At 40.5% G+C, this 27006-nt stretch overlaps 2 protein-coding genes across 2 annotated transcripts in view; one reads left to right on the top strand and one right to left on the bottom strand.

The window, feature by feature from the left end:
• The window catches only part of LOC104562794 (inositol 1,4,5-triphosphate receptor associated 2), a 35092-nt gene extending 25776 nt beyond the window's left edge, over positions 1 to 9316 (top strand). Inside the window, exons 28-40 of the mRNA XM_062008973.1 lie at positions 1482 to 1564; positions 1702 to 1774; positions 2538 to 2592; positions 2679 to 2706; positions 3351 to 3491; positions 3917 to 4051; positions 4883 to 5030; positions 5857 to 5900; positions 6609 to 6686; positions 6792 to 6856; positions 7170 to 7271; positions 7453 to 7557; positions 8624 to 9316. Coding sequence (XP_061864957.1) covers positions 1482 to 1564; positions 1702 to 1774; positions 2538 to 2592; positions 2679 to 2706; positions 3351 to 3491; positions 3917 to 4051; positions 4883 to 5030; positions 5857 to 5900; positions 6609 to 6686; positions 6792 to 6856; positions 7170 to 7271; positions 7453 to 7557; positions 8624 to 8867 — 1301 coding nt within the window. The 3' untranslated portion in view covers positions 8868 to 9316. The remainder of the gene's footprint in view (positions 1 to 1481; positions 1565 to 1701; positions 1775 to 2537; positions 2593 to 2678; positions 2707 to 3350; positions 3492 to 3916; positions 4052 to 4882; positions 5031 to 5856; positions 5901 to 6608; positions 6687 to 6791; positions 6857 to 7169; positions 7272 to 7452; positions 7558 to 8623) is intronic.
• Positions 9194 to 22477, bottom strand: LOC133627288 (dynein axonemal intermediate chain 7-like). Its single transcript, XM_062011804.1, is given in 13 exon segments — positions 9194 to 9600; positions 10356 to 10463; positions 10561 to 10728; positions 11369 to 11441; positions 11443 to 11482; positions 12251 to 12392; positions 13336 to 13502; positions 15091 to 15193; positions 16967 to 17252; positions 17576 to 17679; positions 18826 to 18972; positions 20589 to 20726; positions 22400 to 22477. Coding segments are annotated over 13 exon segments (1830 nt in total). The 3' UTR covers positions 9194 to 9324.
• Between the last annotated feature and the right edge of the window lie 4529 nt (positions 22478 to 27006).

Raw genomic sequence — 27006 nt, 5'->3', positions numbered from 1 at the left:
AGATCTGATGGTGCTTTTTCACCAAGCAAAACAAAGCTGGAGTAATGTGCACAGTGTATTTAAGCTATTTTTTAAGAAGCTGACGTAAATAAGCAGCACTAAATATGTGTGCATGCGTGTTTAACTTTTTAACCTTTACCTAAAGAGAAGCCTGTTGTTGGCAGTTCTTTTTTGGTTTTGCTGCTTTCTTTAGTAGTGTCTTCCTGAAACCTAATTCTGTTCATTACTTAAATGCATTTTCTTTCTACTAATTTGCCTCTGCTATTAATTTTCATATGTGCTCTAGGTGTCTTTGGCAAGGAGGAAACAGATATGCAAAACAGATCAGAGAGTCCAAATAGCTTTAGAGTCTGAGAGTCCTATTGCCTGTTGTGTACCTCAGAATAGAAAGTGTTTCTAGTATTGGAACAGAGACCCTGATGAATCTCTTCAAATTTAAGGCTGGTTGTTGTGCCATTCCTTTGGTTTGTGTCTTTGGTTGAGTCTATGACCATGTAAATGGCCCAGGAAAAAAAAAAAACATTCTAGATGCTTTGAAAGGTATAAATAGCTACCAGAGTTACTGCTACATAAAAAGCTAGTGAGACTGTCAGACTTTCTTCAGTTTCTTATACATTTTCCTTTTAAAAATATATTGCTTATTTTTTTTCCTAGTTTCTGTCTTTCTGGAGGTTATTTCTGCTGCCTTTAAAACTTTTCTAAATTGAGGCACTTGGAAGTTTGGGCTTCACTTGAAGTGGCATCATCAGTTCCTGAACTTGATAGTTCATTACCACTTGTTTTCTGACAAAGAAAGTACTTTTTTTTTTTTTTTAAATTCTGTCATCACCCTGCTAGTCCAGGTTTTAGGTACAATAGACAGTTCAAATGTTAGATCATGTTTGAGGCTTATGGAGACCTGAAATACCACAACTGTATGTATTTCACAATCTGGTTATGCTCAGGCTCCTCTGTAACAGCAGCTGAAGTAGCGTCTGTCCCTTGACTTCATCTGATATTCTGTAACATGAAAGAATATACTTACAGATACTCACTACTACTGTTGGTTTGTGTATGGAATTTTTTACATATTCCTGTGCTTATAGAATTGCAAATACAGTTTATCATTTTTATCTTTAAATGGCAAACAGACAAAATGAGCCCCATGCTGATATCAAAAGAAGGAAACTCATCTATTGAAAGGACTATTACTGTAACTCATGCAACTTCAACTAGAGCAATTATAACCAGGAGTAATAATCTCACCTGTAGACTTGTATCACTTCTCACTGGGATTTCTTTTTTCAAGCTGAACACAATTATTTTCCCCCTTTTTCCTTTATGTCTTCATCTCATTCTTTGCTGTTGCTGCCTCTTCTTCTCACATGCCCTCTCCTGGCATTTGCTGCAATTTCTTTTATCCTTGTCAGTCCACAGCCTGACTGTTGAGGATTGGCTTTGTTTTTACCACTACCTTTGATTTCTCCAATGTTTCTTCCCAGGAGCAGATTTAACCAAGAAGGAATTCTGCCCCGTGATGGAGGAACACAAAACCACGTTTCAAAATGTCTTGAAGCAAGACTCGGTAAGAGACAGTGACAGTGAAACACAGAAGTAGTTTGGCTGAGCAGAGACAAAGAAAAATACCACAGGAGAGGACAGGCCCCTCTGGGGGTAGTGTGTCTGTTCCCTTGCTATAATTGCTCTCTGATATGTTTTTAGAGTGTGGACCTGGAAAAGAAACATCATAAAGAGCAGAGTGAGGAAGCATCAGCTGTAGTTCCCAGTAGGAAAGGTAAGATGTTTTGCTGAACACAGCCACGTAACTCACTGGAGCCTCATGTGTTGGTCACCTGAGCTAAGAGCTGTGCAAAGAGATGCACAGAGCTACTTGACCCATGCCAGTTACTGGGGGAAGAGGGGTATCTTATGGAATAGTAACTGTAGTTAAGAGACCAAAATAGATCAGCAGTGGAGAGAAGGAAGGTGTTACCATGCAAAATCTACTGCTCTGATTTCTACAGATACCGATGCAACCAGCTCTATCTAGACAGGAGGGAAAATGCCTTCAAAGTTGCAAAGGACTGGCAGTATGTGAAACAATTTGGATGCGCCTACCCTCCTCAGAGGCTCGTAAAGCAGCATCTTCTATGCTAGCCAGAGTTGAGGGCAATAGGACAGAGATAAGCAGCGTGATGGTTTCTACTGAACTGTTTTAGCCATCTCTAGTCTTCTAACCATCTCCCCTTCTGCCTTTGGAGCTCATTAAAAGATAGTGAGGTACTAAGTCATATCTTGAGTCTGCTGGCTGGGATAATTAATCATTCCTGTACTAATTAAATAACCCAATAACTAACTCTTGGGGCCTTGTATGAGTGTCAGTGCTATGCAATGCTAACCCTAATGTACTCTGAGGTACACAAATCAGTTTTATCGGCAAGAGCTTAGCACTGGAAATCTTTAACAGCAGCTTCTGTTGGAGCTTAAGAGACTCTCCCAAGCTGCTTTGAGGAGGCAGGTTGTTTTCACTTCTGAGAACTACTTTTCTTTCTTTTCAGGGAGTTCACCCACCGTAGGTGGCATTAAGGCGGATAAAACAAAGCAAAGTGAGCCGTAAGTGTTTTTACTGTCAACAATTACTTGCAAGTATGAGTTTAAAGCTGCAGTCTGTTACATGATTGCTGCTTCTTATCCTACAGTGACTCTCCCAATGAGAAAGAAGTGGAGGTAAGTCTCAACTGCTTGTATCCCTGACTGTCTTGTACAATAGAAAGATCTTGTCAATAAGCCCTGATTAGTATCTTGTCCTGTGTAAAAGAATGTCTCTGAACAGCTTAAACCAGAGGTATTCCTGTAAGTTCTGTAAGTCTTTCCAAGCCCAACCAAAACTTGGAAGGGATGGGATGGGAAAAGGTAAAACTGAGCTAAAGGTTTGTCACTACTAAAACTTTTGTTTGGAAGCTTGAAGGAACATAGCTGTGACCATCTCGGAGGCAGATTGTGCTGGTTTAAGGTAGTTTTGCTGAAAGACACGGATGGTGCACTGTGTGCTGCCAGGGTCACAGAATCATAAAAAATGTCTTTTCCAACCAAAGAGTTCTAAGGTCGTAGAGTCCAATGACTAACCTAACACTGCCAGGTGGACTGCCAAGGATATTGTCTATTGTGGCTGCAGAGTATATTCCCCCCCCTCGCTGCAGATGCGTAGACTGGCTTTAGGGAAGTGGGCTTTTGTTCACCTTCTCTTTTTTCTCTCTCCTATAACTTTGTTCATGAGGTGTAGTCCCAAATGTTATGTTAGTATCCAAATCTACTTTAAAAACTTCTGCATTGTTTGAGTTATTCTGAAATCTTCTCCTCTCCCATAACAGGCTGAATTCCTGAGATTATCTTTAGGTTTTAAATGTGACTTGTTTACTTTGGACAAGAGAGTGAGGCTTGAAGAAAGATCCCGAGACTTGGCTGAGGAAAACTTGAAAAAGGAGATAACAAATGCTCTAAAGATGCTGGAGGTTGGTATTGTCCAAGGCTGGTAGGGATGAATGGATGGAATGAACTGTTGTCAAAGTGTCTGTCTTAATGCATCTGGGTTTAGGATGAATATGAGAAATACATAAGCAAATCTAGAAAAACTGATGCAGTTTGAAATATTGAGAGAGCATTTGAGGGGTAACCTTCATCTTGAGTATCTTGTGCACTCCGGCAGTAGTTGCACAAACATCTGGCAAGAACTCCTGTCTTCCTCTGATTTCTATACTAGGTAAGCTGAAGCCTCTGCCCACTGGAGATCCATATCCAAGTTACGGTGATCGAGAATGTAGATGATGACCTATGACTCTTTGGGTCTGAACACAAATCACTAGCGTCGTCAGCTGCGTTCACCCTTCTTTTCTTTACTAATAGCTCACACTGGTTTTCTTGCCAATATGCCTCTTAGGCTTTAGTTCCTTTGTGTGAAGAAGATAACCAAGCACAGGAGATCATTAAGAAGCTGCAGAAAAGCTTGCAGTTCCTTAGCCAGTACGCAGCCCGAGTCGCCAGTAGAGCAGAGATGTTGGGAGCTATTAATCAGGTAACTCTTTCTATGTAAATGTGCCTTGTACCAAGTTTTAAAAGCTTTTAGGTGTAGAGAGACAGCAGTATCTGTTTGCTAGGCTTCTGATTCCAGAATTCAATTTGGGAGTCTTGTGCATGTAATATAGACTTGACTGGTACAACTCTGGGCTTTCTCTTCTTAGATCATTGTTTGTGTCGTTACAAGGACAGGCCCAGGCCCTGTGAGAGCACCTACATTGCACTGACACTGTGCAAAAACACAAATCAGGACCATATTTCTGTTTTAAAACAAACCAAAAAGCCCAAGTGAAGAAAAACTCAGAAGAAACTTTACATCAGAGGGATGTATACAGTAGGGAGCACAGAATGCAATGTGGTAACAATAGTCTTGCTGCTGTAATGGTAATTCTGTGCCTTATGAAAAGGACAGTTAATAAACTAAATCTGTGGAAATTTACAAAGACCTGCTGTGTGTAATTGTGCATAATGCCAAAGAACAGCATGAAAATATGACTTGGCAATACTAGCAAATGCGTGGTGACAGCTGAGACTGTAGATGAGAGAAAGAGATGAGGAGGAGTTGTAAGGGCTCAGAAAATGAAGGCTAATTTATTTTAGGATAAGAGTAATCACTGGAGAAATGAGACTTGTGTCACTTGGGCATGTGTTGGGAGATGGGTCGTAGCGAAACTTTGAAAGGTGGACAAAAAATGAGAGGATGTTTCATCACTCATGTAAGATGACAGCATATGGCTAAAGAAGACAAAATGCCTCAAAACTCTAAACACGATACCGTTTATCACAGAGATGCTTCTTTTTCTTACTCTTGATGCGCTTGCTCTGCTAGGAGAGCCGTGTCAGCAAGGCTGTGGAAGTGATGATTCAACATGTGGAAAACCTGAAGCGCATGTATGCTAAAGAACATGCAGAACTTGAAGAGCTGAAGCAGGTTCTGATCCAAAATGAGAGGTCCTTCAATACCCTTGGAGATCGAGGTAACGAAGAAGAGCTGCTTTAACTGTCCTCGTTCTAGCACCGGCCGGATAGACCCTTAAAGCTGAAGCACAATTTCTTGGGTAGAGGGGTTATGTGACCTTTAGAAACAACTCTCTGAAATTAAACTTGTGTGGAAACTGTCACGAATCTCAGGGCGTGGAGAAGCATTACAAGTGTGCAGGAACACTGGCTTTTAGAAAAGTGTGTTGCGTGTGGTGGGTGATAATCTTATTCCTTGTGAGCAGTAAATTTGGTTGCTCGTTCACACTGGAGCATTCCCAGTAGCTATTTCTAGGTAGGTGAGCTTTGACTGATCTCTACAGATGCTCTTTGCTCTCTTCTCTGCATAAGTAACGGACTCCTTAAGTGCAGGTGCTCTGAATTGCCCCCTCTAAGCAGATGGTACAGTGGTCAAGGCTTGCGGATGGCACTGTGCCCTTGTGGTTTGCCAGAGAAGTATTAAGTTCTTCTGAAGAAAGAAAAAAAACAAACACGTGTTTTAAAAACAGAAGGGTGGCTCTACTAGCTCCCAGGAGCCCTCTCAATCCCAAGTTATTAGCTCCTGGCTAAAAGACTATCCTGTAACAGGATGCTGGACAATAGAAGAATACATTTACTGATAGCAACAGAAATGGATGCTTGCAGAGGGTGTAAAATCTGTGAATGTTATGAACTTACATCATGAAATAGAAAGCTTAATCCCAAAATCTTATTTCTGCTTTCTGAGAGGACTCCGATACATTCTTTGCTGCAAAGAGTTAGACCTTTAGTTGCAAATAAAGCTCACTGCAGTCCTGTAAGCCTTTCTGTTTGATTTCTTCACAGATGAATCTGCAAACAAGAAGCTACCAAATTCTTCTAAGGTAGTGGTCTTTGCAGCCTGACAAAATATGAATTCTCATATTCAAGTGTTTGTTTTGAGTCTCTGTGTGTTCTATGTGTTTTTTTCTCTTTGCTTTGTCATGTGCCGGTGCTCTGCTGCATGTTTAACTTGCTGTTTTTTCGTCTCAAAGACGGGCTGATGTCATCAAGCACAAGGACATATTTTTCAGTTGTTCCTACCTCTCTTCACCAACCCATGGGAACTGCATGTGCTCCCTCTTCAAAGATGAAGCATTTATAGAAGCTGAAATGGCTGTGCTCTCACGCAGTTGTTAAGAAATATTCTTCACATGTGGCTCTCTCCTTGGCTTTACAGAGGAAGGGTTTAGCACTGAAGGATGAAACACAAAATAAAATAGATGGGAGCAATTTAAATTGGCTGGAGGAATGCCTGTGAGCACCATTAGGGAAAATGAGGCACATTCAGCTTTGGTATTCTGTCAGAAGCTCTGCAGCCAGTCTCACTTCAGATGTTTGCATGGGGAAAGCAGTCACTGTGAGAAAGATTGTTGCTTTAAAGAACAGATTTGGGCTGTTCGTATTACTTGGTGTAGTTCTTTGTGTGTCACCTCAAGCAAAGTACCAACATCTGTTTTTCTGTATACCGTTTGTATAAAAATAGATGGTATTTCATGTGATCAGTGAGTAATCCAGTCATTCCTTGGTAGAGTCAGTAATACCTCTTATTTGTGTAGCCATCATCATCCCTACGAAGAGTTAGCATTGCCACACTGCCTAGGAGTGCTGGAAATGCAGGTATTGGGTTGCCACTGGTAAGTAAGGGTTCCCAGGTGGTGAGGTGCTTGACCTTCTCACAACTGGCTGGGCTGAAGCCTGAAAAATGTGAGTGCAGTAACTGTGTCAAACTTCTTCTCTAGGCCCAACTCCAGGAACCTGATGGAGATGAAAGGAGTGAAAAATTCAACAGGAGATCAAGCAGTTGGTAAAGTTACTTGGGCTTGTCTTCTGAATGGGATTAAATATTTAACTCAAATGTGCCTTTATTAAGTGGTTTATGGAGAATCTTGAGGTGGAATATCGTTTAGGCTGCGTGTTTCATACAGACTTTACGTGCCTTGGTAGGTAAATGAGCCTTCATGACTAAATGTTACAGGCTTGTTGTTTGTCTGCTTGTTTCAATTACATTGTTGTGCTTTGTAACTAGACTATAAAAACTAGGCAACTGGCCTTGATGGATTTGGGGTGGTTTATATCTGAAGAGGAAATCAAGGGAAACTTTCTTGAATATATGACAGGGGGCAACTAGGAGCAAAGCAAAATGAGAAGCGTCCTTCACTACAGCGGTTCATCAGCACCTATTCCTGGGCAGAGTATGAAGATCAACATGCTGAAGCAAAGTAAGCTCAAGAGCAACCTCCTCCAAAATGCATGTGCAGGGTGGGTTGGTTGGTTTGTTTTAAGTGTGCTCTTGAGTGCCCAACACCTGAACAAGGCTATGAAGACAGCTTCTTGTGGGTTCTCTCAAACTGAATGCTTGATTGGAAAAGAAGCTTAAGAACTGCTGATTCTTGCTTTCAGAAATGAGCAGTCAGAATTGCCCGCTGAGGTACAGGGAGCACCATCCAGGAAAGAAAGTATCGCTGAAAAAGGAAAACATTCATCAAAATGGAGCCTAGAATCAGTGTAAGTTTTTCTCGCATCATTGGGCAGCAGACACGGCAAGTAGAAGTAAAGCTGTAGTTTTGGTTTGGTTGTTAATGCCCACTGTTTAAACCAACCAGGAATGAGTAATTTCAGGTGCCAGAGACTGATTCCTTACTAACTCTAGCTGGTGAGGTAAAGAGGAGCCTTATGCTATGATCTCACCTCTCCTGTTTCCTCTGCCAGCTGTTACAGCTAGGCTACTAGGTCATGCTAACACGTACTCTTGTGAAAATGATTAAGAATTTGAGGTCTGTGCAGAACTTGGCAGCAGCTTGGCACACCCAGAGATGGATGTGACACGTTAATATACACATCCACTACTAAGGAACTCTGGACTATTCCAGATAATTTCTCTGACTATCTCAGGTCAAGGAAGAGATTGCTCTCCTAAACAAGTATCCCTCGGAAGCCCTTGTCTTACAGGAAAGGTCACTTGCTGTCTCTGCAGAGAAGCTGTTTATTCCACGTGAATATACAATGCTCCACTGTGAGCATTCCTGATCAAGGGGGGAGACAAGATAAATATGCTGGTGTGTAAAACTGAGAAGATAGCAAGAATAAACACAACCCTTTTCTATTGTTTGATAAAGGGTGGAGGCACCCAGGATCTTAACAGCTCTAGGATTTGGATAGTTAGTGAGGCTCAGACTTCTCCCCAACCTCAAAGGCGGCACCAAAGCCCTAGAAAACAATAGAACACAGGCCAGTACTCTCAATGTTTGCTGCAAGCCAGACTTACTGATGATCTGAAAATCAGCTTTTCTGGATCCTCTTCAGAAACAGGGTTGTGGTGAGGGAGCAGGGGTGGGCTCACGAGTTCAGTCAGTCACCTAAACAGCTTATCAAGCACTTGCTTACTGAAGCATAAGCTACCACCCTGTATAGCTCCCAATACAGCACCAACCTTGCCACCTCTGATGGTTAAGGATCTGAACGTTTGTTTGTGAGGTCTGGTTTTCTTGAGGGTTTTTTGGGGTGGGGGAGTGAAGAGTTCCCAGGTGTTGAAGAAAAACTAAACCACTCTCTGGCTTATTCTTCTGTGCAGGTGCAATTTAATATCATCGTGGGCATCCCATTTCAAGGCTTCCTTTTCCAATGCTAACAAAACTCTGTGGGTTTCTGTTTCTATCCTGGTGCTGCTTGCTGCTCTCACAAGCTTCCTCACTGGGCTCTCTCTTCAACGGCCAGCAGACGCAGCACCTGTAGGAACTGGGGACGCGTGGACTTCACTACAGCAACTGTTGTGGCCATATACAGGACTTCAACACCATGGGCCACCCCCAGTATAACAAAGGCTCTGACTTCTGTAGTTCCACTTCCAAGTTCTGGATGACAACGTGAGAAACTGAGAATAGCGTATTTAAGGTTACATGTTTGGGGTGGTTTTGTTGAGTTGAAGGTGTGTTTTTTGGTGGGGAGATGACTTTTTTCTTTCTAAAGCATGACTTGAATATTTGTTTTCTCTCCCCATTCTGACAAAAGTAATCCTTACAAGTACCTAAAAAGGTCTCAGTTTTGTTAAGGTGTACAGTAAAACAGCAGTTTTTGAACATAGCTAACAATAAATACGACTGTGGTCTAGCCACAAGAGAATAAAGAACTTATTTTGCTTTAACAAAAATGAAATGTTTGCATTTTAGTCATTGAAGCTGTTCCAATGATTTGAACAGAAAAGAATTCAAGACTTGAACTGTAACTTTATTGAAAGCTTTTGATAATAAAGGTCTCAAGGCAAGCATGCGGTATTTAAGAGTATGTTAAAACTCGTGTGGCAAGGAGCAGCTGATACACACTATCAATAAACAGGAAGTTAGCTGCCTCTACTTTAGCAATTGCATCTTTGCTGGCAAAATCCTTCAGCATATGGTAGAGAGTGGAGTGAAATTCGGCACCTTCTTCTAGCTCATCTGAAAAAGCTTCACTCGTTTCACTGATCTTGAGCTTTTGTGCTTTCTGACCATTAAACATACAGAGGCACCAATCTTTGTCTTTCACAGAATCGGCTGTAAGATGCTCACTTACCTATTGAAGAAAAAATTGCGCTGTAAGGTGAAGCTCATGATAGAATATACATTCTAGTATAAAGTTCTAAATTCTAGTATACTCCTGTGTGTACCACCCAAACAAAACCAAGCTGCAGCTTTGAACTCTTAAAACAATATTATGTCTCTGCCTAAGAGAACTAGATACTGGATCAACACGAAAATCTTCCATCCAGTTGGCCCCTAAAATGCAAGGTTTGACCACTCCAGATGCAGCTGGAAACAGTAAATAAGTGCAACAGGCAACATTTCTTTTAATTCTTGCTCCTGGCATTAAAGTGTTAGGATAAGGAGTTGTTCCCTCCTTAGGAGCAGAATACAAATGAAACCTCCTAGGGTCAAGGATGAAATTTTGACATATTAATTTTAAAACTTTGCTATGGGTAGGGCTCCTCTGATTAGCAGACTTCATGAAAATCACCTCTGCTTCTATCATCCCAGCTTTGCCTAAAACCTCCCTAGGTGAACTATCACTTATGCAGTGCTTGTGTTATGGAGATGTGCGCCCCAGGAGAGAGATCACAAATGCATGAGCTGTGAAGCAGGGGAGAAGCAGGCTCTCAGGCTTTACTGACACACACTGAATGCTGTTAAGTAGTCAATCCAAAATCTGAAAACTGCCTCACTATGAACTTGAAGACAATGACTGTAACTTACAGAAGTTAACTGTTTCTGTTTCTAATGGTGGTAGGCTTCTGTGTTGTTCTCTAGAAGTTTTGGTTTAAATCCACAAACCTTGAATACTACTTGCTCATGACCTGCTTCTGTGTTCCACTTGCTCCAAGCAAAAGCCGATGCAACCAGTGCCATCTGTTGATAGGCCCTAACTTCTGCTAGGGCAGCCTGTAGTGCAACAGCAAAAGTTAGAAAATACAGAGAGCTAGAAGTGAAAAAATAGGTGGAAAAAACCAAGAAGAAAAACATCCACTCTTGCACTTACTTTCTTGTTCATGGAGACATACTTGTGAGAATACTCTCCTGGGAAAATATTCACACCAACTTTTTTCAAAAGTGCTCTTAGGCCCACTGAACTTGTCCATTTCCCTGTGATGGAGGAAAGCACATCCTTCTCTTCCACCACTACTGAAGACAACATACACTGATGATCCTGTTGTACAAACCGGGGACAGCAACTTACTGGTCCTGAAAACTCCTTATTCTGCTTCAGGCATCAAATGTTAGTGTCTTTGCTATTCTGGATATTGTATGCATTAGTGACTAGGCTGGGCTGCAAACTTGCATTCACACATCCTGAAGAAAGGGACACTGGTCTACCGGTGCAAGCTTATGCACATCCTGGCTCTTAAAACCATGTTACTGCCTTATAACTCAGTTCAATGAGACACGTGAGGATCCACGTGAACTTGAAGCTTTAGAACAAATGAGTAGCGTTAGGAGCAGGTCGCTTGAAATGCTTTTATTTCTCTTGGCGTAGGGGGGAAGAGAGAGGAACAATGTTTAAGTTTCAGCTGGGTGAAAGACTCTTGAATTCAGCAAGGTGTATCAATATCAAAGCACTTACTGGAGCTTTACAGACAATCAGACAGATGCTTGCTTCGGGACAGATCAGAGGAAAGAAGGAATAGAAATTAAACCACCTGTCCTGTTCCTTACAGTGCTTGGAAAGGAAGAGATCCTCCCTCATTTGCTGCTGTGGAAGCATCCCAAGTTCTTAACAAAGGACACTGTCATAATTCTTCTTTAAAAAAAATCTGCAACTATTATCTTTAAAGAATAATTTACAGTACCTTAATTTGTATCTGAATCACTGCAAAGCTTGTAGACACTGTAAGAAGGGCTTCATCAGTACCAGTACCTTGCATATGTTATGTTGCTGATACCATCAGTTCTCCACTGTTGGCCTATACCAAGAGGATGAAATAATACAAAATTGTGTAGGTAAAGCTTCTGCTGTGCAAGAATTAGTTAGTAAAGACAGCCTAGGTTGAGTAATATTCACAGTTAAGGTAAACAATCAGGCACAAAACAAAGGTAACTGATTTAGGGCAGAAACTAACCTCATTTTAATTATCCTTAGGTATGAGACTGGGCTAATTTTGCCAGGAGAGCTTCTCCTTATCCTCAAAAGAAAGAAATACAAATACTAATGTAGCTATCATTTCTTACTGACCATATAGCAGTCAATAAGCTCATTTTCAAAAGCAAAATCAAACTGTTTTAATAGGTTTATACTCTCAGAAAAGAAAAGTCAGGTTGTATTTAATAACTAAAATTCCACATTTTGTTTTTAGCACTGAACGTTCACGTTTTAACTTAATAATACTGATACATGTAGTCAAGAGCTAATTTGACTCAGTGGACTTTACATGGCTTCACCCTAGCACAACTTGTTCTGTCGTACACAGTTGTACTATCACCCATTAAAAACTGCATATTTTATTCCACTCATGTTGAAAAAAACTATAGTCCAAAGCCTCAACAAGCACTATTAGGTAAGATGCAGAAGCAAAACCAGGAAAACCCAAAGGAATTAACATTGAAGTCCCCAAATTATTTCTGGGCTCCAAATCAGCTTTATGTTTCTACAGCTGGATTCTGGAAACAGTCAAGCTCAGATATAAATTCCATTATTCAAACTTAAGACATAAATTTATGTCTGGGGTACCTACCTGCAGCATCCCATCGGGCTATCACAGGATCCTCAAAATACATCACGTTGTCAGGAAGCCTAAGGGTGATCTGTAGTGGTGGACATGTGGAATCTTCAGCAGCTTCTGGGGAGTATGAGTATGACTCCAATCCATCCTGTAACTTTACAGAGATGGGAAAAGGCCAGATGATATTTCTATTAGGGAGTGCAGTACCCTACTTCTCTTTTTCTTTCAGTCTACCTAATCACTTGCAGAATTTAACAACGCATCAGTTAAAATTTGTTAGTACTAATGGTTTGCTAATGTTGCACAGTGCCAACTACAATGTTGAAGATGGTAGAAGGGTGACTACCACCAGGCCTTTGAACCCTTCATGTCCTGTCAATAATACCCTGAATACAGTGCCACACGGTAAGCACAGTCGTTTTTCACAGATCCACAGTCTCTACAAAATAACCTAAGAGGCAAAAGCAGATTAATTCTGCTTTGTCCACACAATGTCAAAGGGACTGAAAGAGGTTGCATCTGGCTGATAAGGTAGGTCTGTACGTGTGAGTGGGAATGAAGATCCCGTGTCTCTTGATCTACCCACAGTCTCCCTTTTCTTAGTTTGCACGGGAATTTCACTTACCATAGACTTTCAGCTTCAAATTAAAAACTATGATGCAAGTTAGCGCTGCACCAGGCTCAATGAGTGGAAAAACTAGACCACATTGGCTATAGTCCCCAAATATCTTGCAGAGGCTGGAATTGAACTGGTGGTAGTTTTGTTACCATCCTTCTTTAAGTCTACCTTTTGCATAGGAAAAACCTAAGAAATTCTTCCGTTGCTTGTACTTTGGCCAAGAGTCTTTTCCAGCACAATAATCTGTGCAGCCATGCTGATGAGCACTACCTGAGCACATACCTCTCAGCGCACCCCCCAGCTGCTCCAGAAATTGGCCAAGTGCAATTGAAAAGTTCTTTGAAAACTTGGTCCTTTAAGTCTGCTGCTCAAGAAATCATCTACACTGCATACCTTCAGTGGTGGCACACCTCAGGAACAGCTCTTCAAGGATGACAGGGAAGAGGACTGCATGGGGTGAGTTTCTTTCATCACTTACCTCCACCATACTCCAGTCCTTGATTTCTTTGACCTGAGGTGGAAGCTGCAGTGCATCAATATGGTACACACCACCCACTGGTACAAACTGCTGCAAATCAACTACGCTTTCATCAGTTATTGCCTCTCTTTTTTCACTTCTCTCTTCCTTCACCAGCGGATCCTGAGCTAAAAAATAAAATGATGTGAGTCAACTTGGTGGTTAAACTAAGACTCTGAAATTTCCCACTTGCCTGATTTTTCACTTTGGCACAAAACACCTGCGTGCTGGAAGCACTTTACGCTCTGCAGCATTTCAGCACCACCTACTGGTGTTCCCCAAATCTTTCAACAATTAATTGAAATGTGGGAACAGATAGACAGATGGATAATGAAAAGCATTTCTTGTTTTGGTACTGAGCATTTTAAACAATTGGTTAATCTCTGCTCTGACTTTGTAGTCAATTCAATTTTTTTTATATAGGAATAAAGTCTTACTGGCAAAAGATATCACATAAGAATTTCACAAATATATAGTACGGTAGATTTTGGGCAGGTTTGGTAAGATTGTATTGTATGAAAACAAATGAGGCAAATAAAAAGACAGGGCAGGTGCTGAAGGTGAAAGATTGTATTTGTAGCAGTCACAGCTGTAGCTTCCACTTTAACTTGCATTTTAAAGTAATCATACAAAGCCATTAAAGTCACTTGTAAACAAAAACCATTTTTCCAAGCTAAATGAATTTCCTGTCAGTGGTGAAATTTAGTACAAGGAACTGCAGTACTTTTCATCCTCTTCCCTCTTTTCACCTATCTGGCTTCCTGTTTTCACTGCATTTGTGGGAACTAAATATCCTTTCAAACTCTATTCTGAAAAGTGGTGGAATGGGTTGAAAATCATTAGCATGCCAGCAAAAGCATCATTACATAATTGTTCTCTTCTTAGTAGGCAGATAAAAACATTCAGGTGTAATTAGGACACTTCTGTGCACATGCATTGCACTCAACACTACGGTAGGGATTTTCAAGGTCCTACCAAAAGAAATAATGCCCAACTTCTTTATATTCTCTTGAAATCCATCTTGTTTGGGTGACAACTGGTTTCTTGGACTGTGCTCAGCAGAAAGTGTTGTGGGGTGGGGTTTGGTGGTTTTTCTTACACGGGAAAGCCTGTACAGTGCAGTTAAACTGCGCAGAACAGTTTGCAGTTCTATTTAAGAGTACTACAAGAAAACTCACTCTTATTATAAACTGTAGGACACCACAACGCTTAAGAAAGTTGTAACTTAGCTCATGTGGGACAGAAAAACAGGTTTAGTTCCTGGAATCAAGGCCCTCTTTTTTTAGCAAAGTGTGTCAGCATGTCTCTCACTTTATGCATACATTTCAGTAATACCCACACTACCTGAGTGTCTATGGCTACTTGCATTTGAACCTTTTTTCCCTGAGGAAGTCAGTCTCACCAGAAAGTCTGTCAGATTCATAAAGACTGTGTCTCATCCAGAAACATACACAAACATATGCAGAATCATACACAAATGTACACAATCATTAACCCCCCCCAACAACGTGGGAACAAAATCCATTCTCCTCTCTTACTTTCTCCCTGTATTTAACAATTATTAATAGCAATGCCAATAAAGTTTGGATGTAATAATCATCACTGTAGAGACTTTGTTTCATTTGCACAGAGATCTAGATCACAAGTTTCCATACATAAAATAAAAACAGAATAGGTAGTTTTGTAACGCTGCAGAAAAAAAGCCTAACCAAATACCTTGTGATGGTATGTCCAAGATTTCTGATTTCTTCTCAGTTTCCTCCTCTGTCTCGTTTATATCAGCTATGCTATTGCTATTTTCTTCGAACAAGATGTTACTCTATATAAAAAGCAGAAGACTTCATTACTTAGAGATAGATACAATAAAGAAGAGGGTATCACCCCCCTTGAGGAGGCCCAAGAAGAAAGTGTGGAGTCCCACTCCTCCAGCAACATTTGTACCAATCTTGCTATAGGGTCAAGGTTTTCAGAGAAATCTTTTCTACCTAGCTAGCAAAAACAGTTTTGGTTAAAGGTACTCTCCTACTTTAGGAACAGATCTACAAATAGAGTTAAACATAAAATAATTACTTTGTTCCCACAGTAAATTCCATCTTGAGCTCCCCAAGTACCACACGAGGATGTCACCTTTTTAGCAGTATGTGCACGCAAAAGTCATGTGTATGCTGGCTTTACAGCTACAAGAGAACACAACACTTAAGCCAACGTTGAATCCAAAGTCATACTGAACCCTTACTTTCAGTCTCAGCCTACACCTTGCCCATGATATTTATTCCCTTTCTCAGTGGTTGCTTTGTTTTCAAAACATTACCCGAGGTTTCCATCCAAATTTACAACCCAGATACAAATTAATTCGCATCATAGCAGGCTTCTCTGGAAGCCCAGAAGTAGCCAAAGGGCAGGTCAGAGCACGAGCCATCCATTTGGAGGCACAAGCACCTCCCATGCCCTGTGCTGTGCATACCACAGCATGGGAAGAACACGCATCTCCTGAAACAGGACAGAAGAAGGTGAAGGGAAAGAAGTATTTGCATACATCAGTGTGGGCGAACGCCCGGCAGAGCCAGACAGGAGGAGAGACTGCAGGAGCCGAGAGAAGTGAAGTCTTAAGAGGGAATACGAAAATTCACAAAAGTGGACTGAGAGAGTGAGCCCTGGGAAAGAAAAAGAGAAGGAATGAAAGGAAGAGCTTGAAGAAAAATCTGAAAATCTGAAAAAATGTAGGTGAAAATTGGCAAAAGACAAAATTTAGCCTATAAAAAAGCAAAAAAGCAAACCAAGAAAAATGGAATTCACTGATTCACTACACAAGCATCGGGGACTGGAAAGGAACAAGGCAAAGATCGTTGCTCCAAACATATTAAGTAGACATAAAACAGGATGAGTTACAATTATTTGTGCAGAAAGTTTTGATAGAAAACACGAGTCACTTATCTGCAAGTCACAGATTACATTAGAAGTGAAAAACCCAAACCCAGTAACAAGATTACAGAACCAAGCAAGCTCCACAACCCCAACAGCCAACGTATTTCACTGAGGAGTGCTCATGAGGGGAAGTCAGCAAGCAGCAGCACTATTGGGAAAGCTCTCCAGTGGCAAAACCATCAGCACACAGACATCGAGCAACCATGAAACTGCATGACCAAAACCTGCTGAACTCTGAATCCTATTCAGCATGCTGTGAACTTTATTAATATTGGATTCCCATAGTGATTTTATGTAGCTGTCGCTTTCCCAGAATCAGAATCCATTCATCTGCATCCATGTCACAGACTTATGGAACTATCTTACAGCAGCCCCTGACATTCTTCACGGCTTCATCCTACTGTCAAGCACCAACTCACAAACGCCAACTGCACGGTGACTACCACACCTCATCCAAACCTTCCCTGGTCCTTGGCCATCCATCTTTCCATTCCCTTGAGAAGATCTGCAACACAGTACTAACACAAGTTGCCTTTTCTAGAAAACATTTAAGAACACAGTGCTCTCAGGCCCAGGACACACTAGGAAGCTATCACACTGTGACTGGGCCTCAAGTAACAGCAACACTGTCGAGTATCCTTTTATGAGGGACTTTTGTTTTACTTACCTTTCTCCCATCAGAACACACTTCTTCCATTTCTTCCTCAGCAGACATGTTGGGCTCTCTAGATTTCTCTTCATCCTCTTCTGGTACTTCTATGTTGTCTTTTGAATCCAGAGTCAACTCTTTGCCATCTGAGACCTCCAATTTTGGCACACCCTGATGCTGCAGCCAAAGTGGAGACACGTGGTCATAATGAGTGTGCAATATGCGAACAGCAACACTGCTGACAGCCAGTGGCTTTGGAAGATCAAATCCATGCTGCACATCGCTAAACGTGTGATTTTTCAACCTGTAAATGACAGTTAAAAAAAACACCAAATGAAACAAAAACATTCCCTGGTAAGTTTGGCAGTGCTTATTTTTATTTCTTCACAAGTATTCTTCAAGTTGAAGTTCTATATTAAAAGTCATCTAAATTTTCTTTTGTTACATGGCACAGTCTAAGAAACAGCGGGATGTCATGATGTACTGCCTTTCTTGTACTGACAGCTGTCTGAGTTTCTCCAGTAGAGCTGTAACTGCATTAAAGGGATCAGGAGCTGCAAAAAGAATGGTCCTGATAGGATGACTTTGAGACGGAATCAAACAGCAGCTCATTTCAGTATACTGCACCTTACTTTCTTCTTCAGGTTGGCCCAAATACAGAAAGTAACATTTTTGTCCTTTATGACAGCCTGCATGTTTCCAGGGTCAGAATCTTCGTGCACATGAGCTGTCTACCATGCAAAAAAAAAAAAAAAAAAAAGATTCAATCACGTTTTCTTCTTATTTACTTATTTTCTTCTTACTTTACTTACATTTACCCTGGAATAAATAAAAAAAGGCACGTAGGAATAAAAATACACCAGACCAAGCTCAGGCATGTTGCATTTATGGACTAAACCATGACAGTTAAACTCAAATCCCTATGTTAAAATTCCAACTACTCTCTTTTTCTGACTTCATCAACTCTGTCAGTCAAAATGCTGCCAAATAATTATCCCTTTCAATGGTACCACCTCTCTCCCTTAATCATTGGCCCTCAAAAATGCTTCTCAGGACAAGTCAAAAAATAAACCCCTCAAAAAGTTCCTGAGCAATAAAGCACAGCCCACAGCCACAGCACAGATTAGGTTATATTTTTGTCAATATAAAACTTGTGAAATTATAACTACATTAGGAGTTTCAGCCCAAATTTAGCAAAGACAATCAAGAATTTAAAACTCCTTTATTTACAAAGGGTTTTGACTGTGAACAAACATACAACTGGTTTCCCTTTCCTTCACTCCTTTCCCTTCTTAGCTTCCTCTAGCAGTATTTACAGATATTGTTCATATACTTGAAATAACAAGCAAGATCACTATACATGCAACCCAGAAAACAGATTCCCAAGTACATTTTCATTTTCTTGATTAAGTACTCTTTACTCTTCCCAAGATCTTTGTTTAAAAGTATTTTAATATTTTAATTTTCAGAAGAACTTGTATTAAAAACTCTGTACAAGCCAATCATATGACCTACTTTTAAGATTGGCGCTTTTCTGTAGAGCCAACTAGCTTTAACTTAAATCACCAGGACAAACTAGGAAACAAGTTTCATACAGCACCCCTTGTTTTCCACATCTCCAAATCAAACAAGACCTCACCGTGACTTGTTATTAAACGTCTTCACAATGGTAATTTCCACTATACAGCTAAGATTTGCAGTTTTGATGAAATACAAGTCTGGCATCTGCTAGAAACGTGATTTGAAAACTCAAATATTAAATTTGGAAAACAAAACACTAACCTCTGACAATTTCAGAACAAACAAAAGCAACCATCCCAAGATACTTGGCAGCTAACCTTATGTGCATATAACAACTTTGAAATAGTAGATCTTACTTTAAGCAGCTTCTCTGTTGCTCTATTGTACTTCTGATGAAGCAGATTCTGCAATTCCAGAATAGATTCCTGGTACTGGACTGTTTCTTTTTCTGTTATCTCATTGGGTGGTGTGTCCAACAAAAGAAGATGCAACTTCTCAATTAACTAGAAGACATTATACGTGGAAAAAGTATCTCTGTTTTGACATCACCCTTAATATAACGTGTCATCAAAAAATCAGGCAGATTTGCATCCTTTACACCTAAACATCTTAATCACAGAAGTAATCCTTTTCTATTACATCTCTAGAAACTGTGCTAAGCCAGCATCAGCAGACAGAAAACCATGTAAAGTGCTGGAACTTCCAGGAACAACTCTGCCTGTCTTCATTCCTGTAGTCAAATTCCTTCATTCCTTAACCTATGGGCTGGGAAGTCTTAGCTTATGAAACTGACCAGCATGAAGTTTGGAATTCTGTCAAAACATTGTTCTCTTCCGTGCTAATATCCTAAAATGCTTGCATTGAACTAAAATATTCTTAGCTGGCCAAAAGGCCTGCAGCACTGAAATGAAGTGACCATCACACTACATTTTATGCCTTCCTCCCAGACTTGCCAGACTCTTCTTCCTGGCTGTGGAATGGCAGAGCTACTGCTCATTAAAGGTGTGGCACAGTAGCAAAAGAATTGTTAACTACTACTGTCTTTCTCGCACTGCACCTTTAACATGGTCTGCCTCAACTCCGAGCTGCTGTTCTACACGATTTCACAGTTCAGAGTGTTTAACAGTTTCCTCTAAGAACTTGTAGAACAGGAAAGAAATGCTCAAGTGTGGTAGAACAAGAGAAAACAGACAATGTTTTTGATATCACCTTGCATTTGTAGTAGGGGCCTGTCTCCCAGTATGACATAATATTCCACTGAGGATACAGTGCAAGGCAGTATATGTTTACAGGACCTGAAGTAGCTGTAACAGCTTCAGTGTTGAATAGGAAACACACCACAGCTGGAAGAAGTGTGTGGGAAAGAAGTGGGCAATTGCCAGGCTTTTGGCCTGGGCTGCAGCAAAGGAGGGAAACAGAGGAGTTACCTCTGGAAATTCTTAGGCAGGACTAGCACATTCTGCGCTGTCTTGGAAAAAGGCAGTATGTGGAAGGTGAAAACTGCGGCACCCAGCAAGCATTGTAAGACAGGAAATTTAACGCTCAGAACCAAACCAAAGCAAAGACATTTGTATGACACATCTGACTTTCACGCCCAGTTTCTGGAAAACATTGTTTAACTTTCTGAAAAAAAACTATAAAGTTAGCATAAATGAAAATAAAACCTTCAATTTACAGAGCAGCCACAAATTGCTTAAAATGGCTTCACAAAGCCATCAATGGTTGGTGGACTGCATTTGGGGAACTCCTGTTCTTGCACGACGCTTTACTGGCTCTAAGCATTACACAATGAGGCTGATGTTCACCAAAGCATTTCTATATGATGTGAGCTTTTATGTTTTGGCTCAAGACTGTTTTAAATGTACATAGCAGGGAAGATGGATGTTGGCAGAGTAGAGCTTAGTGTAGAAATATTACACACAAATCCCTCAAACGCACTGCATATTTAAAGTCAATAGTAACCTTCCCCAGAGTTAACAATAAAGCTGCAGTTGTAAAAATGGAAGAAAAACATCTGTGTTTTTCAGTCACTTTGCTGTGAAAAAAGAGAGAAGAGAAGGAGGCTGCTAAGGATATGTTCTGGTACGCTTAAACCAAAAAATACCACTTTAACACGTACATTTAGCACCTGTCCTCCCTTCTCCATCACAAGCTGAATGTCCTCATTTTGATCTTCACGCCATAAGCTCATGAAAGTATTTATTTCCTGCAGTACAGTTGGGTCAGGTCTGCCATCACAACGGAGGTAATGCTCCCACTACAGAAAAGTAGATATGGGTAGTAATAGTTCAAAGAAAAGTAGATACGGGTAGTAGTAGTTCAAAGAAAAGTAGATATGGACATGTGGTGCAGATTAATACAAGAAAAAGGAGGATTCTGAAATACAAATCTATGATAGTGATACATTCACACCTGCATCTAAACAGGCCTGTAACACCACCTAACATGTCACTATTTCAGGAAAAAAAACCCAACAGATTACTTTGATATTAATGTATTAAGATACTTCTGCCCACATAACATTTGCTGTTTATGCTTCTTCATTTCCAAGTGGTTTCTGTTCTGCTCAGGAGGAGCTTGTGTGCCTACAAAAGCAATCAATTGAGTACCTGCTACAAATGAGGGTCTGAAAGAATAAATGACTAAGAACACAAATGAGAAACTGGTGCAAGTGGAAAAGGCAGATGGTTCTCAAACTAGATACTGCCAACAGAACTGAAAATTCCTACACTGGCAGTTTACATCTATCATGTATTGTGACTTTTTTCATCCATACAGTAAGGTATTAAGGAAATGTTGTCTCCATGTTTACTGTGAAGACAACATCATGTTACTGAAGATTGCATTACCGTGTAAAACAGACCTTCCCAATCCTTTCAATATCCATTTCCACTGACTGGAGCGCTGGAAACTCCCATATAAAAGACCAATCAGTCTTTAGTAATTCAAACATCTGACTTCTTTCTTGTACATCTGTGCTCTTAAAACAGAGCTTAAGTCTCACCATCAAGAAAACACATCCCTAAAAATAACAGCACTCATTCTATGAGAAAAAAGATAATTCTTGTGATAATTTGTAAACGTATCTGTTAATCAGAGCTGATATTGCTCAGAAATGGATGTCGAAATTCAGCACTTGGAATTATATTTCTCTTGCCCTAAACACTCTTAACCACAGACTAATACAAACTCTAGTACTTCCGGTAATCTACTGCTCTTTTATTTGAAGAATTATTTTTAAAATAATAGTTCTATTTTGTCATTACTTTTCAAAACAGACAAAACTCTTACATTTCTCCTTCCAAGAAATACTCTTCAGAAACATCCATAAGCAGCAACTGTCCACTTTCAAAATGACCAACAGAATCTCTTGTTTGCCAGGATAATAAAGTCCAAGCTTGTCATCAACTGAACAAGGCAATAAACACCACTCAAAGGTGTCAAGAGGTAACCATGAAGTTATCATGCTGCACACCTGTGGTCACACTGGATAAGGGCACAGTGGGCCATGCCAGGAAGAATGTGACCAGTGAGCCCAGGACTTTCCCCTCTGCAAGGTTCCTGAAGCCACATCTGCAGTGCTGCAGCCAGTTTTGGGTCCCTCAGTACAAGAGAGTCCAGAGGAGGGAAATGAAGACGCATCTCAGCTGCATTCTGATGTATTTCCAGGCCTGATATCAGATTTGTGCCATGTCCTTCAAAGTTTTGGCCAGCCTCTCTCTGAAAGATGACCTCTGATATCCACAAAGGACTGGGACAAATACTGTCTCTCGTCTCAAATGATACAAAAATATTTTTAAGCCCTGCTAGAGCTTTATTTGTGGAATGCTTAAAAGCAGAATGACTTAAATAAATAGAAAAGACAAATACCAGAACATTTGAAATTACAGTTTCTCTTGACTGCTGAGGGAAGCTCTGGAGCCCGAATACCTTAATCACCCAACAGGCTCCTCCTTGTCCATGTTTCTTCTCTTTAGTGTACACCAAAGGACAGATGACAGGGCGCATGCCCAGTTATTGAAATGCAGTCATAGCACACACCTAAATTCAATAAATGCAAACTCCTGGATCTGTAATGAAGGCATAGCCTTAGTCTGTTCATTGTTGAATCTCTATGACACTGGGCAGATTTGGAAAGACAGCTTACCTTTGCATGTGCTCTATAATCCATTTTCCACTGCTGTGCAGATAGAAACTTCTGTTCCAAAGACTGAAGTTTTACTAATTCAGACTCCTTTCATTCTTTATTCTGATTGTGTATATATATATATAAAACATAGGAGTTAAATATTGAGTTTACTTCTCACAGTTAATTTTATATCAAAGGAAAAAAAGGGGGGGATTCGTGAATGAGTTATCATTTAAACAAACCCAAACACTGGTAACTTGCTTCTTTATGAAACATTTAATGGAAAAGACTCCAGTACCTCACATTATGTTATTGTCATCATATTAGTTGCTGAGCCATCTAACAAACATTATGTGTCATATGAAACAGCAGCAGAAGTGTACTCCCCGTTAATCTACAGCTTCAACAGACCCAGGTTCTTAATCCAAAATCCATGGTGAAACCACCTGAGCAGTTCAGTCACAAATTACTCTTTTCCTTTCCTACAACCTTTGGTTTCCCACAACTTCAATATTATAGCTGTTTGTTCCTTGAAATCCTCTTCAGGATTACTTACTCCTATTCAGAGTTTTAGCTTTTCTTTGCTGCCATAGGGGCTAGAAAATTAGAGAGAATGTGAAAACTAAAATGGATTTTGACCTCAAAGCCTTCAGCCTAAGTTAGCAAAACTTATGCATCAATCCAGATGTTCTCAGACCACGGCTTAAGTGTCACCATCTGCACATAAACCACTTCAAGTAGATCTGTGTTGCCCAGAAGTGTGAGCAACAGTAGTTCCCAAATCTACCTGTGCTCACCTGAGCTGCCAGATCCATCCACAAAGGCTACTAGCGATTAGTAGTCGTTTAGTATTACTAGAAGTCATAGCATGCCAAGCCCCCAGGAAAAACTATTTTACTGTAACGGTGAGGGAACTTTGGCACAGGCTGCCCAGGGAGGGTGTCTCCTTCTCTGGAGGTTTTCAAAACCCACCTGGACACATTCCTGTGTGACCTGATCTAGGTGGACCTGCTTGAGCAGGGCTTTTGGACTAGATGATCTCTAAAGGTCCCTTCCAACCCCTACCATTCTGGGATCCTGTGAAGAGGTGGATCTGATATTCAGAGAGGAGGACTGGGTTGGGATACTGAACTGCAGAAGCAGACATTCAGATGGTGAGAAGTGGAAAGTCAAGCAACTGGGATTGCGTTTTAAGGGACATGGTGATACTCAACAGAAAGCTCTTGAAGAAGTCACTTGGGGGAGACAGGAGCCCAAGCAAATCATCCTTTCATCTATCCTAGTTTGTAGTCGCCTTCACTGCTACTCCTTCAGAACATGAGCTAGCCCCCTGCCAACAGAAGTATTCTCTGGCCTTTCCTTGAAAAAGTCCTTTCCAGACAATTTCTCCCAGCTACCAAATACTGGGTGGGCTTTTGTGGTTTTCAAATGTGCTGAGAATTTTCCTACAGATAATGGCAAAACATAAAAAACCCCAACCAACTCAAAACTAATTATTACAAAGATCCTCTGCCCCAAGTTCCTAATTGCAGTAGAAACAACTAAAGAATGTGGCTGTAATAGGGAAGCGGGATGTGGTAACAAGTAATGTAGCATTTGGTCCACACAGAAAAAGGGACAAATCACTTATGTTCATGAAATAGAGATCAATATCGATGCATCTACAGTTTAGGAAATTACTTTCTGTCCATTTATTTAAAGTCAATTATTTGTCCTACCACATTCCCTACAAATGAAGTGCACTACAAATGAAGGAAACACTGAGAAATTAATTTTGGGATATATGCAAGTCTGGTGTCTAGAAGCATCTACTTCACAAGACAACTAACAAAGACTTCTCTTTTCTGTCATAAAATCCTAACTGCAACTCAAGACAGTTAACTGTTTGACCTCTAGGTTATATTTTAAAGTTGTATCTCTCAAAATTTTTCTTCCTTATCATTTCTTTGCATTCTGGGTATACATTTTAATAAATAAAAGACAAGGTAAGTAACATGTAAAATCTACTGCCATTTAACAGATTAACCCAATCAGAACACTTATTTTTGTCTTGTAATTCATAGCATTCATATATTCTCCACTGATGATACACATAAAACTTTGATAATTGAGTCTGTGCACATGAGGACATGTTGCCTTTTTAACAGCTAGCATGTGGAAAGCATATTTGCCTCTGGATTTGAAGATGTTTGACCCCTCACTTATGTCTTCACCGGTAAAAAAAAACTTCTTGGATGTGTTTTTCTTGTTTTATTCTCATTTTATCCACCTCTCTGTGTTTGTTTTTTGCTTTGATGTGGTCTCAGCATGTGTAATCAAATGTGTAGGATCAGCAGTGTCACTACAAAACAGCACTCTTAAAGATATAGAGAAAGAAAATACTGATTTCCTATTAATACAGTAGTAAAATCAGCCTAAGCTTCCAGTTCTTGCCAAGAGCATAGCTACTAAGGACTAAACCATCTTTATTCAGTTTTACTCAGTGTTTACCCAGCTAACACTGCCATTGTGCCACATGTACGATACAGTGAACATGCCTTGACTCCACCTGGGGTTGATGGAATGAGAGCAACGAGGAGAGTTGTTCCTGTAGGTAGATGTTGCAAAGACAAGGTCTATATAGAACAGATTTTTTTAAAAAAATCAAAAACCAAACACAAACAAAAATAAAGAGGAGTGGGGGAGAAAGATGGGCCAGAAGGTAAACAAACACAAGTTTGTGGCACTTCTAAAAACAAGAAGGATGATTTTGTATTGAACTGCAAAATTAATTCACAGCCAACATTATTGTCCATGATAAGGTTATATTTTTTTGCACACGTGAGAAAATAAACCAGGTTATTATGCGTAGGTTCCAGCATCCAGAGAAAACAAAGAGTGACAGCAGCTTAAGCTAAGGTTGAAATTAAAGGTATGGATGACAAAAGACATCAAGGAAAAGAAATGACTTGCGTTTGGGGGAGTGTCTGTGTACTGGCTGAACAACGGTATTCTGCCACTACCACACACAAACAAAAGACAAACAAACATTAGATCAAATGTTTCCTTGTTTTAAAGACAGAAAAAATGGATTCAGAAAATCTGGATGGGTTCAGAGTGGAAGGTGAAGTGAAGAGGTACATCCTCTACCAAGCCATCTAACCTGGACGTTGCACACCAGAGAGCTGAATCCCAGGTCCCCATGTCACCACTGGTGAGAGACAAGGGCTTACAGGGATTTGTTCAGGTAAGGTAAAATGACTAAAACAGCATGAGTTTCAACCACAGTGTCAGCAAGAAAATATCATTGGATGGTATCACAATGAAAATAAGCACTAAGGATCAAAGGCATCCATTTAGGAATCCAGTCTTACCCTTCCGCAGGGAAATGGCTTCAGAATGGCACTAAACTGGCACAGTAGCATAGTGCCTGTCTGGCAAAAGCATAAGTAAGACAATAAAGACAGAGGTCCAACAAAGATGACAGGGAGAGACAACACAAGAGGGCTTAAGTCCAGACAGTTGTAAATGAATGATGGTATTATGAAGTCTTCCCACCCACTCCACCTGAGCATTCCTAATAATTTGGTAAATATTGTTACAAGTAACCAAAAACTTGTGCCAGAACTGGTATTCTGTGCATACCAGGGTTGGCTGGTGTTCCCACAGCCCTTCCCCCTGAAAAAAAAAACCCAAGCAAACTAAATGACACTGAAGACAGAACAGAAATAGTCTTTGAAATCTAGGTAAGGAATCACTGCAGTAGAGCTGTTGGCAATGGCAAGTCTTCATGCACATCAATTCCAGAATAGAATGGAAAACATGAAGACGAATGAGACAGTAGTTACCTTGGGATGAAACATACGTGCTTCAGGTTCTAGCACCGCACTGATGTGACAAACAGTCCTTCCACATCAACAGAACTCCTCTACAAGATGTTGCAGTTACATCTATCCTGAATTAATACTTCTGTATACAAAATTTAACCTACCCTTCCTGATAGCTGATAAAAGATCATCCCAACATGGTAACCAAGGGCCAGTGCCTAGGTTTATACAACAGTAGCAGTTGCACACTTCTTCCTACAGGACACAATCAGTGCTAAAGAACGTCCTTCGTATTTCCTGTAAGCTTATGGAAGGCCTTGTATAGAAGAAAACAGCTGCATGCCTGGGATGGACACAAGAGGAGCTATTCAGAGCATTCTAAACTCATAGATCCATTCATAGAGTCATAGAATCATTTTGGTTGGGAAAGACCTTTAAGGTGATTGAGTTCAACTGCTAACGCAACACCGCCAAGCCCTGCACTAAACTAAGCCCCGTCCCTCAGCACCTCATCTATGCGGTCTTTGAAGTATCTCTGGGTATGGTGACTCAACCGCCTCCCTGGGCAGCCCGTTTACCAGACTAGATTCACATCAAGCCTG

This window comes from Colius striatus, chromosome 1 (assembly GCF_028858725.1).
Source record: "Colius striatus isolate bColStr4 chromosome 1, bColStr4.1.hap1, whole genome shotgun sequence".
NCBI lineage: Eukaryota > Metazoa > Chordata > Aves > Coliiformes > Coliidae > Colius > Colius striatus.
This window is presented reverse-complemented; position numbering and strand designations above follow the sequence as displayed.